Source organism: Cricetulus griseus, chromosome 2, assembly GCF_003668045.3.
Source record: "Cricetulus griseus strain 17A/GY chromosome 2, alternate assembly CriGri-PICRH-1.0, whole genome shotgun sequence".
Classification (NCBI taxonomy): Eukaryota; Metazoa; Chordata; class Mammalia; order Rodentia; family Cricetidae; genus Cricetulus; species Cricetulus griseus.
In genome coordinates, this window is record NC_048595.1 from 120743509 (window position 1) to 120757636 (window position 14128).

Below are 14128 nucleotides of genomic sequence, written 5' to 3' on the forward strand. Positions count from 1 at the left end.
TGTCATGTCCTAGGTACTTCAAGAGATTATGACTTTCAGAAAGAATATTATTGATAGTAAACTAAATAGATAAAGACAGTAGTTAGACACGATTATTAGAAAAACAGGGTTATTTTATTTTTAAAGCACATTCTGCTGTTGCTACAGTTGTTGATTTTCAACATACACCTGTCTCAATTTCATAGTAAACATAATTGTAACAGAAAATCCTGTACCTTGTTGCTAATACAACTCTACCCTTAGGTTTTGTTTGTCTATTTGTGTATTTTGAAACTATGTAGCAAAAGCTTTCCTCCAACTTGCAACCCCTAGCACCTGTCTCCTAAATGATAGAAATACATATGTACACTGCCACACCAGCCTCTGCCTATTTCTGAAAGGCTTTTGTTTGTACTTTTATTTCAGTTCATCTCAAATGCATTAGTTAAGTGCTCAGAAAATAAATGCTAATAGAGATAGAGCATCTTGAATGAAAGCAGCAGATTTCTAATAATTATCATTAATTTGGCTGCCTTCATGATGTTTGTCTTCATATAATAAAAAGGAATAGTAACCATGTGTTATCTGACAACAGAGAAGAGAGTTTTTCTCTTTTTGAAAAGTTCACTTTAAAGGTTTCTGTGATGCATGACAGCTATAAAATAGGGTTTCCATTCCAGAATGAATTGCCCGTGGCTGCTCTTCAGGGTTGCTTTATTCTGAGCCTGTGCATCCTATTTGAACATAAAAACAGTGCATATTTATATCTCTGATGGGCCAATAAATAAAATGTTGCTCCCTTCAGGGGAAGTTTCCTGGGAACTAATTAGAGTCAGTAGCAGAGAAAAGCAAAGATTGAGAATATGTTTCAGCAACTTGCATCGCTCTGTTTATTCTGTGCTTGGGTGTTTCTGCACATTGGGGCATGCAGGAAGTGGTGACAACACATTTCATAGTTGGGATACACCTGTGACATCCTTGTAGCAATAGTGCGATTGTCCTTGTACATTTCCTCTCTCTCTCTCTCTCTCTCTCTCTCTCTCTCTCTCTCTGTCTCCATCTTTCTCCACAGCTTAAATTCCCCTTATAAAATACAGGACTTTTCTTTATGTACAAGGAAATTAAACTTATTCAGGCTTACACCTGCTGCATAAGTAGAAAAATACCTAGGGTGCCATTTGAATTTTAAAGATTCAGTTTCTACTCCTGTCAATATGGCTAATTGCTGAATCACTTTATTAGAATTACTATTTTATCAAATGAAATTTTTAAAAAGATCTCCATCATGTAAGATTAGTGTTCAAATATGGCAGGTGGGAGTATAAAATTTCTACATTTAAAATACAAGAAATACCATTTGTATGTGGTAATGACATTGCCAGTGTTCACTGGACTTTCTGAAATTCATTGTTTAATAATAAATTATTAAGTATGTAGTTTGACTTATTGGTGAATTGCTTTAAATGTAATTATATATAATGCAAATAAAATTTTCTATGGCATTTCTAAAATTGTTATGGTACCATAATTTTTATTAGGGCATTCACAAAGGATTTTACCTAATCTGAACATTAGTATGTGATTTAACAAAGGTTCAAAGGACTCCTTCATTCAGGTTTTATGTTAGGATCACAGTCTTAGTGTAACTAAATAACTAGGAATCATACTGAGAAAGTGTTAAGCTGGCTTCATTACTGGCAGTGCCCTGAAGATTAAAGAAAACAAGTAGATTCAACATAATATATTAGCTGTTTTCTGCCATTGTAATAAAATGCCCGAAAAAAGTCAAATAAAGGAAGAAAGCTTTTCTTTGCTCATAGCTTTGAATGTTGCAGTCAGTGACCAATTGGTTCTGCGGTCTCAGGTCTCTGACGAGGCTAAACACTATGGTGGGGAACATAAGCTAGACTAAAACAGATAACATCAAGGCAGCCAAGAACCAAAGAGGTGGGGATAGACAAGGACAAAATGTATATGTCAAAATTATAACCCCCAAATGAAGGCGAGACAATGCTAAAATTCCCCTTTTAATCTAAAGAAGAGGGTTTTAAGCCTAATGCAAAAACTATATACAATGATAGCAAATGTCAAGTATATTCCATGAAAAGGAAAGGTAAACATACACTAATTAAAACCTTCTACCAGTGAGAGCAACACAGAGCAATACATATATACTACATCTTCAATTATATGTCCAGTATCAGGATAAAGGCATGAGAGAGATTACTCTGATAGCAGTCCTAACCTGGAAAGCCTAAGTCTTTTCTATCTAAGAGAGGATATAGCTATGACTGTCTAGTCTTCCACCTCATCAAAGACGTGAGAAGGAAAATAACATTTCTAGGGTAGGGAGGAGGGCAAGTGGGTGAATTCCTAAAGGTAAAAGTGAAGACAGAAACAGCAGGCTACCTGGACAGTCACCCAAGGTCTCACAGCAATTTTGGGGCAACCAACAATGGCTAACTGAAAGTGGTGGGGTGTAATGACTTAACTAGACCCAAGATAAATGATAAATGGGTGTTTATTGGGGAACACTTACACAAATAATGACAAAGAACCTCAGGAGCATTATTGTGCCCTTCTGATGGGATCCACTGACTCAAGAGAAAGCAAGAGGGGGGAGGGAAGAAGGGAGGGAGGGAAGAAGGGAGGGAGGGAGAGAGGGGGGGAGAGCATGCCTCATGCTTTTCTCTTTCATCTTCCATCTGCCTGAAGCCATACCCAAAGGGATGTGGCCACCGTTATGGGTTCACTCATCCCTATAGTTTCCAAATAATCCATTAAGTCATCAAATTAGTCCATGTTTCAGGTGAGGGCCCATTATCTACCAATTGCCCTACCTCTGACACTGCTAAATGGGCACCAAGCTTTCAACACATGGGCTTTGGGGTATTCTTCCTATATAAACTATAATTGTTTATATGTAATTCATACAGGAAGGTAACGGTTTGTTTTGCTTTGTTCCACTTCAATATCAGTTGTTTTATGGCAAACCTGAAGCTACTGTTATTGTTCTTAAGTATGTTGTGCTAAGCAAACCACTTGTTTGAAAATAGTGATTTATTTAAGACACCTCCTATGCCTGCAATTTTTTTCTGTAGACAATAATTTAAGAAGTGTATCAATCTAGATCATGAGCTGAGATAGGTTTAAGATCTACACTTGAAGTCAGAATATTCAAAGTTATTTTACAATATTTTCTGAAGAAAACTATATTAAGAAGTTCCTTAAATGGGTCCTAGTGATGAAGGCTGATGGTGTAAAACAGTGTTGAGCATACATGACTATAGCAGACTTTCTTGGACCACCAACCCTCAAATTATGACATGGAGACTTATTATTAATTATGAATGCCTGGTCTTGGCTTAGGCCTGTTTCTAGCTAGATCTTTTTTAACTTAAACTAACCTATTTCTATTAAATTCTGTGGTGCCCCGAGGCTTGATTACCTCATCTACATACTGTTCATCCTGCTTTTCTGCTTCCTCCATGTCTAGCTGGCTCTCCTTTTCTCTTTGCCAACCTGCCCTGCCTATCCCTACACTCCCTAGCTATTAGCCATTGATCCTTTTATTATATCAGTCAGGTTTCTTAGGAAGGCAAGGTGAAACAGCAACACATCTTTACATAGTTAAACAATTATTTTGCAACAAACAACACAAAACCATCTCAGCTTGATCACCAGTACTACATAAAAGAAAGGAAGGAAGGAGGGATAAAAGGAAGAAGGGAGTAAGGGGAATAAAGAGAGTGGAGAAAAAATAAGAGAAAGAAAGGAAGAAAGAAAGAAAGAAAGAAAGAAAGAAAGAAAGAAAGAAAGAAAGAAAGAAAGAGATCTGAGCCCGCAGGTATAGGAGATGATGTATTGGAGCCTGGATTAGCCACTAATGAACCATTTCTGTTTTGTTGCAGCTTTCAGCTCTGGAGAGGCAGATCTTCGACTTCCTCGGCTTCCAGTGGGCACCCATTCTTGGAAATTTCCTGCATATAATAGTTGTCATATTGGGTTTATTTGGAACCATTCAGTATAGACCACGTTACATAATGGTGGTAAGTGTTATTGTCATGTCTCTTCATATAAACACTGTGAAGTCTCTATAAGAAAATGCATGACATAATTAGTGAGCCCTTCTGATATGACAATGCCATTGCTCTTCTACCTCTGAAATGCTTGATTGTGCAATAAATGTCAATCTATGGAGCAGACAACGCAAAGAAAGTTTCATCCAGAGAAAAGGCATGTCTGTGAGTCTGAGAGAACAGTGTTATTCATTGCATAACTGGATTCAAAGTTTTCATGAAAATTTAAGACAAGCTTGGATAGAGTGGAAGGCCAGATGATACACCTGCTTCTATGATGACATGAAGTTTACATGCACAGTATGTCATTGTATTCAGCTGTCATTAATATTCAGTGAAGCCCCAATAACTTTAGAAAGCAAACCTATCTAGCACAATGATTTGATCACTGAATAAAATAAAACAATTTTTAATTAACATAGGGTATCCTAACTGCATGAACACAATGGTGTTTGTTTAGTATATTGTCATATTTTCTGTTTCCTTTTTGTGAAAATTGAATATATATGACTTGTCAAGATATATATATATATATATATATGTGTGTGTGTGTGTGTGTGTGTGTGTGTGTGTGTGTGTGTGTGTATTTGAAGCACTGTCCCTCTTGTAAAGTATGTCATGCATGGTCAGCTGATTCTGTTGGAGAGCATTTGAGGGACACACACTAGCCTACATGTAATTGATGGCATTCACAGCACTTAGTTGTCTTTCCTGTAAAAATAACACAGAAATATAGGCTACTTGTATAGGAGATTTATGGGAAATAATGAGTTATAATAATGTAAGTAATTATAAATAGGAGTAACATCCTCTAAGATGGCCATCAGGCCTATAAATAAGAAATATTCTGTGAAACTTTAGGAGTGAATAATATTTGATGCCACTCACTTCACTGTAGGGCTAAGCAATTTCTGTTCTACTTTTGACTATTATCTGAGCCACCATATTATTTACTAGAAAGAGATGCCCTAGATATGGAATATGGCATAAGATGCTTTAGTGTCTTCATAATATCAAGTTATTATTGAACTTTAAATCAAAGTAGTCTCAAGTGAATTTATTTTTTGCTATTGTTATTCTACTAAGGCTCCAAAGTCAAGGGCATATACAGAGTGAGGCTGTGGGTATGTGTTGGAGATATTATCTAATTTTATCCTCTAAATGTTAGCACTATGCCTTTCCCCCATAACACTGCTTGAAATGTCTGCTGTCTTTCCCCGATATATTGAGTTTCCTTTGTGCTTCCAGCATTTGTCTTTCCCAGAGAGTTGTTCACACATTCCTAAATTGTTAACTAAATCTATAGTAAGCTCCATAGGAGATAAGATCAAGCATCTCCCTGATCAGACCAAATTTATTTCTCACAATCACTCCCATCTTCTCTTCCTTCCCCTTTCATTTCCTCTCCCCTTAACATTTTTCCTTCTTTCCATCCTTCTCTCCTAACTTCCTTCATTTTTTGTTTATTCATACATTCATTCAAAATGTCTGTCATTTACTCTCAACTTGATTACATAAATTGATGTAAAAGTCTGACACCATATTATATGTGGAGCATAAGTAACACAGTCATGGCCTCCCTTCCTCTCATAAACCAAGAAGTGTCTTTAGTTTCAGACATGAAGAGACTCAAGAGGCAATACCTTTTTGGTGACAGCAGGAAAAGACCTGAATCTGAAAGCTAAAGATACCTCCATTCTTCAGTTTGAGAGGAAAGGCCATGGTACTTATGCTCCACACATAACACCAAACTGAAGAATGGAGGTGTCTTTAGCTTTCAGATTCAGGTCTCTTCCTGCTGCCACCAAAACGGTGTTGTCTCTTGAGTCTCTCATGTGATTTATAACAGCCATTTTCCATCATTTTTTAACACTATAATTAATTTCAGAACACTAATTATAGGGTCAAAAGAAAGTATCCACCAAAAATAATTAAACAAACTTAGAAACAGTTGACTTGTGTGTCGTAAAACAAAGGAAAACTAGCACACAGTTTCAGCAGTACAGTAGTGTTCCTCAGCAGTAGGATGTACTCTGAATGACCGGAACCTTTGTGAACAGACATCTCATGCCTGTGATTCTTTATGCATTCGTCTCACACAGGAAACATCTAAGCCTCTTTTCCTGTGACAAAATACAGTGGCAAAAGCTAGGGAGTGGAGAATTTATTTTAGCTCACAAGTCCATGTTACAATACATGCTGGGAAGTCAAGTTGACAAGAACCAGAAGTAGGAACATCTGTAGTCTAGAGGAGGGAACAGTCAATTAAGACATGCATGTGCTCAACCGACTTTCTCCTTTTTGTAAGGTCTGGGACTAAAAACCCAGGGATCAGGCCATCTAATTTTAGGCTGAGTTTTTTCACATCAATTTATGTAATCAAGACAGACACCAACAGACAAGGCTACAGGCTAGCTAATGTAGACAATCCTCCACTGAAAGTCTCTTCCCAGTTTATTGTACATTATGCCAAGTTGACAATTAAAACTTGCTGTCACAGGCAATTTTTCATCATGTTGGAATCTGGATTCCCTCATAGGAAATGTGATTGGCTAAGAAACAGGGCAGGAGTAGTTCCAAGGTCACCATTTAAGATCCTGAGTAAGTCACTTAACCAGTTAATCAGCCCCTCCTCACCTATAGATTAAGGATACTAAAACAGACTTCACAGGGTTCTTGGAAAGATTAAGTCAAGTGAAGCAGGTGACATGGAGGTCATGCTTTCCCATTAATTCCTTGCTTTCTTTCTTCTACTCCCTAGGAGTCTTGTAAGATGGTAAACAAAATGAAAAAAAAAAGTGAATGACACAACACATTGAAAGAGACAATGATGAGAACAAAAATACTAAGTGTTTGTCTTATAGGTCTGAAGCTTCCTTTTCTTGACATGAATGTTAGAAGGGAGGCAGGAAAACAAAAGAAAAGAAACCAGAAAGAGAAGCAATGCCAGTAACTCCCAAGGGGACCTTGTGAGCTGATGTGGTGTAAGAGTGAGGAAACAGAAGACATATGCACAGGAACTCCATTACACTCACTGTTCTCAAAGAGTTTGCCTAGTAAATACGATTTGCATGTGAACAAATTATTAATCATGCTCATGACACAGAAACAAAGGAGCAGAGTGATTTATCATTGAACTGTGCCCAAGGGAATGCTGAGCTGGGCCACAAATGCCAGGCAGAGTTCTCAGGTGAAGCGGCTGGAGAGGCGGGCAGGAGCTGAGGGCACTTGAGCTAAGGTGCCTAATCACTGGCTCCTCCAAGTCTCATCCCCTGATTTAAATATTTGCCTGGCCACTGCCCAGCTGTTCTCACTCCATGTTCACAGCATTTCACCTTTGGAACTCTGGGACCTACTCCCCCGACTTCCTTCCTATGGTGGGGAGCTCCTGGAAAGATGGAGAACTTTTATGTGCATTCTTTTCTAGTCACCTAGCCCTATGAAACATAATATTCTCTACATGTTTAATGGATGAATGGCAGCTATGGCTTTTAACTTGTATATATTCTGTGATGATTCCAGGCCAGAAATCCTTTCAATTCCTTCTTCTCTGGGGATTCACACAGCAGGTCTCAGACTCCAGGCACTTCTGCAGGGAGCCTGACTCTTCCAATGCCTGATCAGACATCATGAGACCCAGCAGTATTTCCTTTTATCACACACCATAGTTGTACCTCAGTTGCACCTTAACATTTAGAATGTGAGAGATTTTATCTTGACGTCACATTGCAATTCTCTGTGTCTCTTGTTTTATGTGCCAATTACACTTAAGCCACTTCAAACTAACAAACGCTTTGGAGCACCAGGTGCTGAATGCTTACTCCGAAATAACAAAATATGGTGTCTGCTGCTGCTGCAATTTAATGGAGTTCAAAGCATAGCAACACGGGGGTTAAGTTACTGCCATTTCTGACATGGGGTTTGCCATACTTGACCTCAAAGAATTAGCCACCCTTATAAACATGGGTTAGCTAAATGGCTATGCAGAAGTTCTCCAAATAGGGTATCAGTTTAAATGGAAGAAAATTGTTTCTCTGCTTTCTTATGCCTTTTGCCCTCCTCTCGATGGCCTCTGCTGTTTTCTCTGGGCCAGGTGCTCTTCTGCCTCCTCTGAGGCACATTCTGAACCTTCCACTCTTGGAGAATTCATAATTCTTCAGCTAAACTGTCACTTAGTAAAAGCCAGCCCTATACTATGTGCTTAAGCTGGACGAAATGTTTTGTCCTGACTATTAGCACAGATTCTGGGTCACTTCCTACTTTCTCCCTCCTATTGGTCACAGCAGCTACCTTCCACACTGTATTCAGCATGTTCTCTTGAGAGCAGAATTATAGCCACCCACTGCTATAACCTACTTCAAGCTCTATGTATGATGAAGAAACAGTAAATGAATTCATGATTTTTAGATGAAGTGAATTTATTTCATTTATTACTGGCTGTGAAACCTTGGGACATGTACTTGATTTTATATTTACCATATTTACCTCCTTTATATAACCCAGTTCATATATTGGTTTTAGTAATCAGAATATAAGTGACAGGTTTTACCTGACCTAATGTAGACCAAATCTTGATTTGGTTAACTGTTAACTATTCATTACTATAATTTTGCCTTCACTCTGCTTTCCTTACTAACAAGGTAGAGGGATGATAGGTTTCCATTAAGGTTCTGCTCACCAAAATGCTGAATTCCAGGAGAGAGCAGAAGAATGGAAAAGCAAAGACTCTATCCCATTTGTTTCATAGAATATTATGAGCTAATGTTGTGGTAGATTCACACACATAGGAAACAATGAGGCACCAATTGCCTTAGTAAAAATAATTCACATTAAAGACTGAACACTCAATGGTGGAAATGCAGACTGTGAAACTTTATAAAATGTTTATTTGAATTACCATATGTTGAAATATCCTCATAAGATTAGAAAATGTTTAGGAAATTACACAAACCCATGAACTCATTGTCTATGGGAATAGGACTTCAAATATGTGTACTGTGTTTAAGTAAACAAGGAGAGGGAGAGATTATGCACAGTTAATTTTAACATGGAGAATTCATTTATACTTTGATTCTATCTGACCTACATAGATATGCAAGTCTGTTGCCATGCACCATACTAAGAGGTATTTGTCAAAACCAGAAGGTCATCTCGTATTGTAAATATCATGCCAACTGAATTGTTAGTTAAAACAACCCACTTCAAAAATGAGGTAGAGTGGATAACCAGTCTCAAAGGGGATGTCATAGTATCTCTAACTAGGTAAATGCCCATCCATGGATTGGTCTTGTTAAGGTTCTCTTCTGCATGTCTGTGATTCATGGAATCTCCTACCTACACATTGAAGTATATCATTTATATTCCACACAAACCAAAATTCAATAATGCAGTCATTGTTTTCAACCAGGAGCATTGAGGGAACCATTAGAAAGAATATTCTATCCCTTTAAACAAACATCTGTCATGTTCCTGCCACGTGTCACATATCAATCACAAAATATAAAAAATACTGCCATTCCTAAAACATTATGTTATAGAATTTATATAAATGAGCCACATTTTTAAAAATGGTCATTTGATTCATTTGACATCTGTGAAGTGAAAAATTTAGTGAAAAGTAAATTTATTGATAGAGCCCTTTTCTTAAAATGGTTTGCAATAAAGCCTACCTAAATAAGCATGCTGACTCTGGAGCAGTCTGCCAGGCTTCATAGGACAACCCTGATACTCTATAGTGAATCAAAGGATAACCCATTCTTCAGGGGCTTAATATGGTCACTTGAGTGAAAGGCCCCTTGGAAAATGCCTTGTGCAATACTAGGAACACAGCAGGTGTCATAGTGACCTTTGGTACAGTCAAATGTGTAGAACTAGACAGTTGCCATCAATGTCTCTGAAAGGTCAGAAACAGAATCTATAATACAAATTTCAGGAGATACTTAGTTCTCTTCAGGCACTGTTTGTGCTGTGATTTTTGTAAAGGGCTTGTTTTATTTTACTTTTGTTATACTGTGAACATTCTCAGTACTTATGGATTTAGATTTGGGTTGTAATGATTAAGGATTATATGTTTTTTCTTAGGATGTTGTCCCATGATAGAGAACCTGCCTAGAGTCTGCAAGTGCCTTATTTAGTTGCCAGCATAGGAAAAATAACAACAAAAATCTTTTCTGTCATGGTTTAGTCTTGCTTCAGTTGAAGCACTTTCCTTGACCATTGTCACTGATTTTCCTCTGGAATTGGTGTTCAGCATTGCTGGTCTGCCCTCAGAACTTTTTGATTAATTCAGAATATCCATCATCATGCTAGGTGTCCTCTGATTAGAAGAACACCTATACTTTTTGTATTTGTGATGTATAAAATATTCCATTAAGGATATAGATAAGCTCTTTCCAATATCCATGGGAATAGTGCATGGCTCAGAAAAGTATGTTTGAGTGTCTTTGGTAATAGCTACAAACACTTAAACTGTCACAACTTATCACTGACTGTTCATGTGAACTCTTTAACATGTTTTATTGTAAATTCACAGAGAAGGTGGAATATAAATAATTTTATTATCTTTTTTCAAAAAGCAAAACACACCCAGAACAGAATAATATTACACCAAATATATTCACTCAGTTCACACCTACATGAGATCATTTTTAACACCTTTAAAATCATATATGACAGAGGCCAAGTAATTTGAATCTTACAAATAAACAATTTTAGTAAACATTTGAAAAAATCATGGTTTTAATGTGGTACCTAAAGTTCATATTTCTGTTATTTGACCCAGATAGGATAATATAAGGAAAATAATTTCAAAATGTTATTTTAAGACCAGGTTGCAATGATTGCAATCACTCATAGAACGAAATGACTTAACTTACATGCCAATTTCAAGAATTCATAGAATTTTCCAGTACACTAAGATGAGCATGCAAAAAAATGTATTTAATCAGTCAACCATACTTACAGCATATACTGTCTCCAATTATCTAGGACTCTGCATATCCATGCAGGAGTCTCATCTACACTAAATCAGATTGTCTAATGCTCTTGTTGACACTGTTTCTGAACTTTCCCAGGAGGATGCAAATAAAAGGTATTTTTTTAATAATAGAAATCTGTTCATTTTCTCATTCTCCTAGTTATTAAATTCTGGGATTATAAGCCATTTTGTATTTATTATTTTTATTCTTCTCACATATATTTTATCCTGACTGCAGCTCCCTTTCCCTCCCCCTCCTCCTCCTCCCTCCCTTCTCCCACAGCCCCCATCCTCCCCCCTCAGAAAAAAGCAGGCCTGCCAGGGATATCAACCAAACATGTCATAATATGCTACAATAATACCAGGCACAAAACCATCTTATCAAAGTTCAACAAGACAACCCAGTAAGAGGAAGAGCATCCCACAAGCAGGCAAAAACTCAGAGGCATTCTCTGTTCCCACAAGAACACCAAGCCATAACATATATTCAGGGGATATAGGTCAGACCCCTACAGGTTGCCTTATCTCTGCAAGTTCTGGTCAGTTGTTTCTGTGGGACATGTTCTCCTGGTGTCCCTGACCTTTCTGATTCATCCAGTCCTCCCCCCTTCTCCAAAGGACCCTCTGAGATCTGCCTAATATTTGGCTGTGGGACTGTGTGCCTGCTCTCATTGGTTACTGGATGAAGTCTCTCTGTTCTCTATAGGGATGATGATGCTGGGCTCCTGTCTCAGAATACTGTGCAGGTGGGAGGAACTGTTGGTCAAAGATTTCATGACTGGCTTGTCCCAATCCTTCCACTTGAGGCCTTGCCTGGTTACAGAAGATGGCAAGTTTAGGTTTTGTGTCCCCCATTGCTAGGAGTCTTTGCACAAAATGCCCCCCAATTCCAGACATTTCTTCCAGTATTTTCTGCATCCCTTACCCCCATATTATCCCTTCTGTCCCTAACTCCCCTAGTCACCCCCCCCCCCCGTAAACCCCTCAAAATCCATTCTTTCACAGGAAGATCCTTGCATCATCCCTTAATCCCTCCTATCTGTATTCACTTATAAATGGACATTAGCTATAAAGTAAAAGCTAATCATGCTATGATCTACAGATCCAGAGAGGGGAAATAACAAGGATAGATTGAAGATATTTCATTCATATTACACTTTCACTATTTGGTTACAGGAGCATGAGTTCTACTCTTAGTAATATAACACAAGGGGATTTTGGTAACTTTAGTCCACATATCAAATCTCAAAGTCTTCATTCAGAATATGGAGGGTCTATTGTGACTAAATTTCTAAAATTAGACAATTTACAGTTATGAATTAAATATTTATCTGTCTAATCTATCTGAATATTTGAATATATTTGTGTAGGTTGGTTGATAGGCAGAATGATAGGTTATGTATAGTACATATAGACATAGACAGTTAAGGGTAGATGGATGGCTCACAGAAAACTGCATAACTGTGTCCCTTTGAAAAGCCAATGCCCAGAAAATGGAAATCACATGAGTACTCAGATTTAAGTTGAACCTGCAAGTCAGAAAAACATTTTAGAAATCTAATTTTCTAGACATCCATTAGAAACAGTCAGAACCATCGGATTTTCAATTTTTAAATCTTAGAGTACCTCATAAAAAAGATATTTTTTTCTGACTATACCCTATTTCCTCACAAAGGACGGGTATAGAAATGAATACTTTGCATTGGTATGGATATCAGTTTATTGACAAAAATTTAAGGTCAATTTTGATATGTATATTTCTTCTTTTGTTCAAGTATTGTGTTTATACAGATCTTTTAAGCATGTAATGTATAATTAAGTATAGATTATAGAGAGTTACCTATGATAGTCAAAACTTTTCATCATGTTAGATTTTCTAGATATATAGAGATATATTTCAAATGAATAGATATTCTAAAAAACCTTTCAAAGACCTACAGAATATGGCATTTAAAATGGTTTAGGGTTTTTCATGACAGTGAGACACAACTGCTCCTGGCAATGCCAATTACATCAGAAGATGGGAATTGAAGAAACTCCAGAACAAAGGACTTACATTTCCTGACAATTCTGTTACTGATTTATTTCCAATATGTGTTTTTCATCTTTTCTTTTCTCTTTCTCTTTCATTCGCTCCACCCTTTCCTATCCAGTATACAGTGTGGAGTGCCCTCTGGGTCACCTGGAATGTGTTCATCATCTGCTTTTATTTGGAAGTAGGTGGCCTCTCAAAGGTAAGTTTATCATGCCTTTAAAATACACTTTGAAAGGAGACAGTTATAAATTAATTACAATGATATACATTTATATTATTATAGTCAATTGGAGAAATATACAACAATTAGCCATAGGACTAATCAAAAATAGTCCAAGATGGCATGTGTCACATATCTGTAATCTCAACACTTGGTATGTTGAGATAGGATCATTTCAAGGTCATACTTTGCTGCATAGTGAATTCAAAGTCAGCATGTGTTATATGAGACCTTAGTTTATTTTTAAATGTCTGTATTCTATGAGAAAATAAACTCAGAGAAATGCATGCTAGTATAAAGGAATTTCAATATGATTTTTGTTTGTTATACTGAAGTTGATACTCATCTCCTAGTGAATTTTCATGTTCATTTGGTAAATCCATAGTTGTCCTGGTGACATCAGCCATATATTTTAAAGTAAAGGGGGCTTGGACATTCACGCTTAAAAAAGAAAAAAGGTTGTGAAGATTACAAACTATAGATTTCAGTGGAGCCACATTTACCAACATATGAACACATGGGTGTGGTGATTTCTGTTCTGATGTTCTCATCATACAGAAGACTTTGCTCTTAACAAAACATTGTACAGACATTATTTCTACCAGTTTACAACTGTTATTTTCATCTGGATTCCTGAAAACATGTGTTTTGTTTATTACTAAGACATAAAAATAGTGTGTTAAATTTCTAATTGTCAATCCTAATGATATTGTTACCTCACATAGTTTTCACTGTAAAGAAGCAGTGCAATGGTATAACTCCAAAAGTTGTATAAGGAAGTTTATTATTTTTAGATATTTTATTATGAAATAAATCTGAGCTAATCTTTCTGTTGTTCT

At 36.9% G+C, this 14128-nt stretch overlaps 1 protein-coding gene across 1 annotated transcript in view; it reads left to right on the forward strand.

The window, feature by feature from the left end:
• Positions 1-2779: 2779 nt before the first annotated feature.
• Positions 2780-14128, forward strand: part of Nkain3 (sodium/potassium transporting ATPase interacting 3) — a 358162-nt gene continuing 346813 nt past the window's right edge. The window contains exons 1-3 of the mRNA XM_027402969.2: positions 2780-2788; positions 3891-4028; positions 13188-13268. Coding sequence (XP_027258770.1) covers positions 2780-2788; positions 3891-4028; positions 13188-13268 — 228 coding nt within the window. The remainder of the gene's footprint in view (positions 2789-3890; positions 4029-13187; positions 13269-14128) is intronic.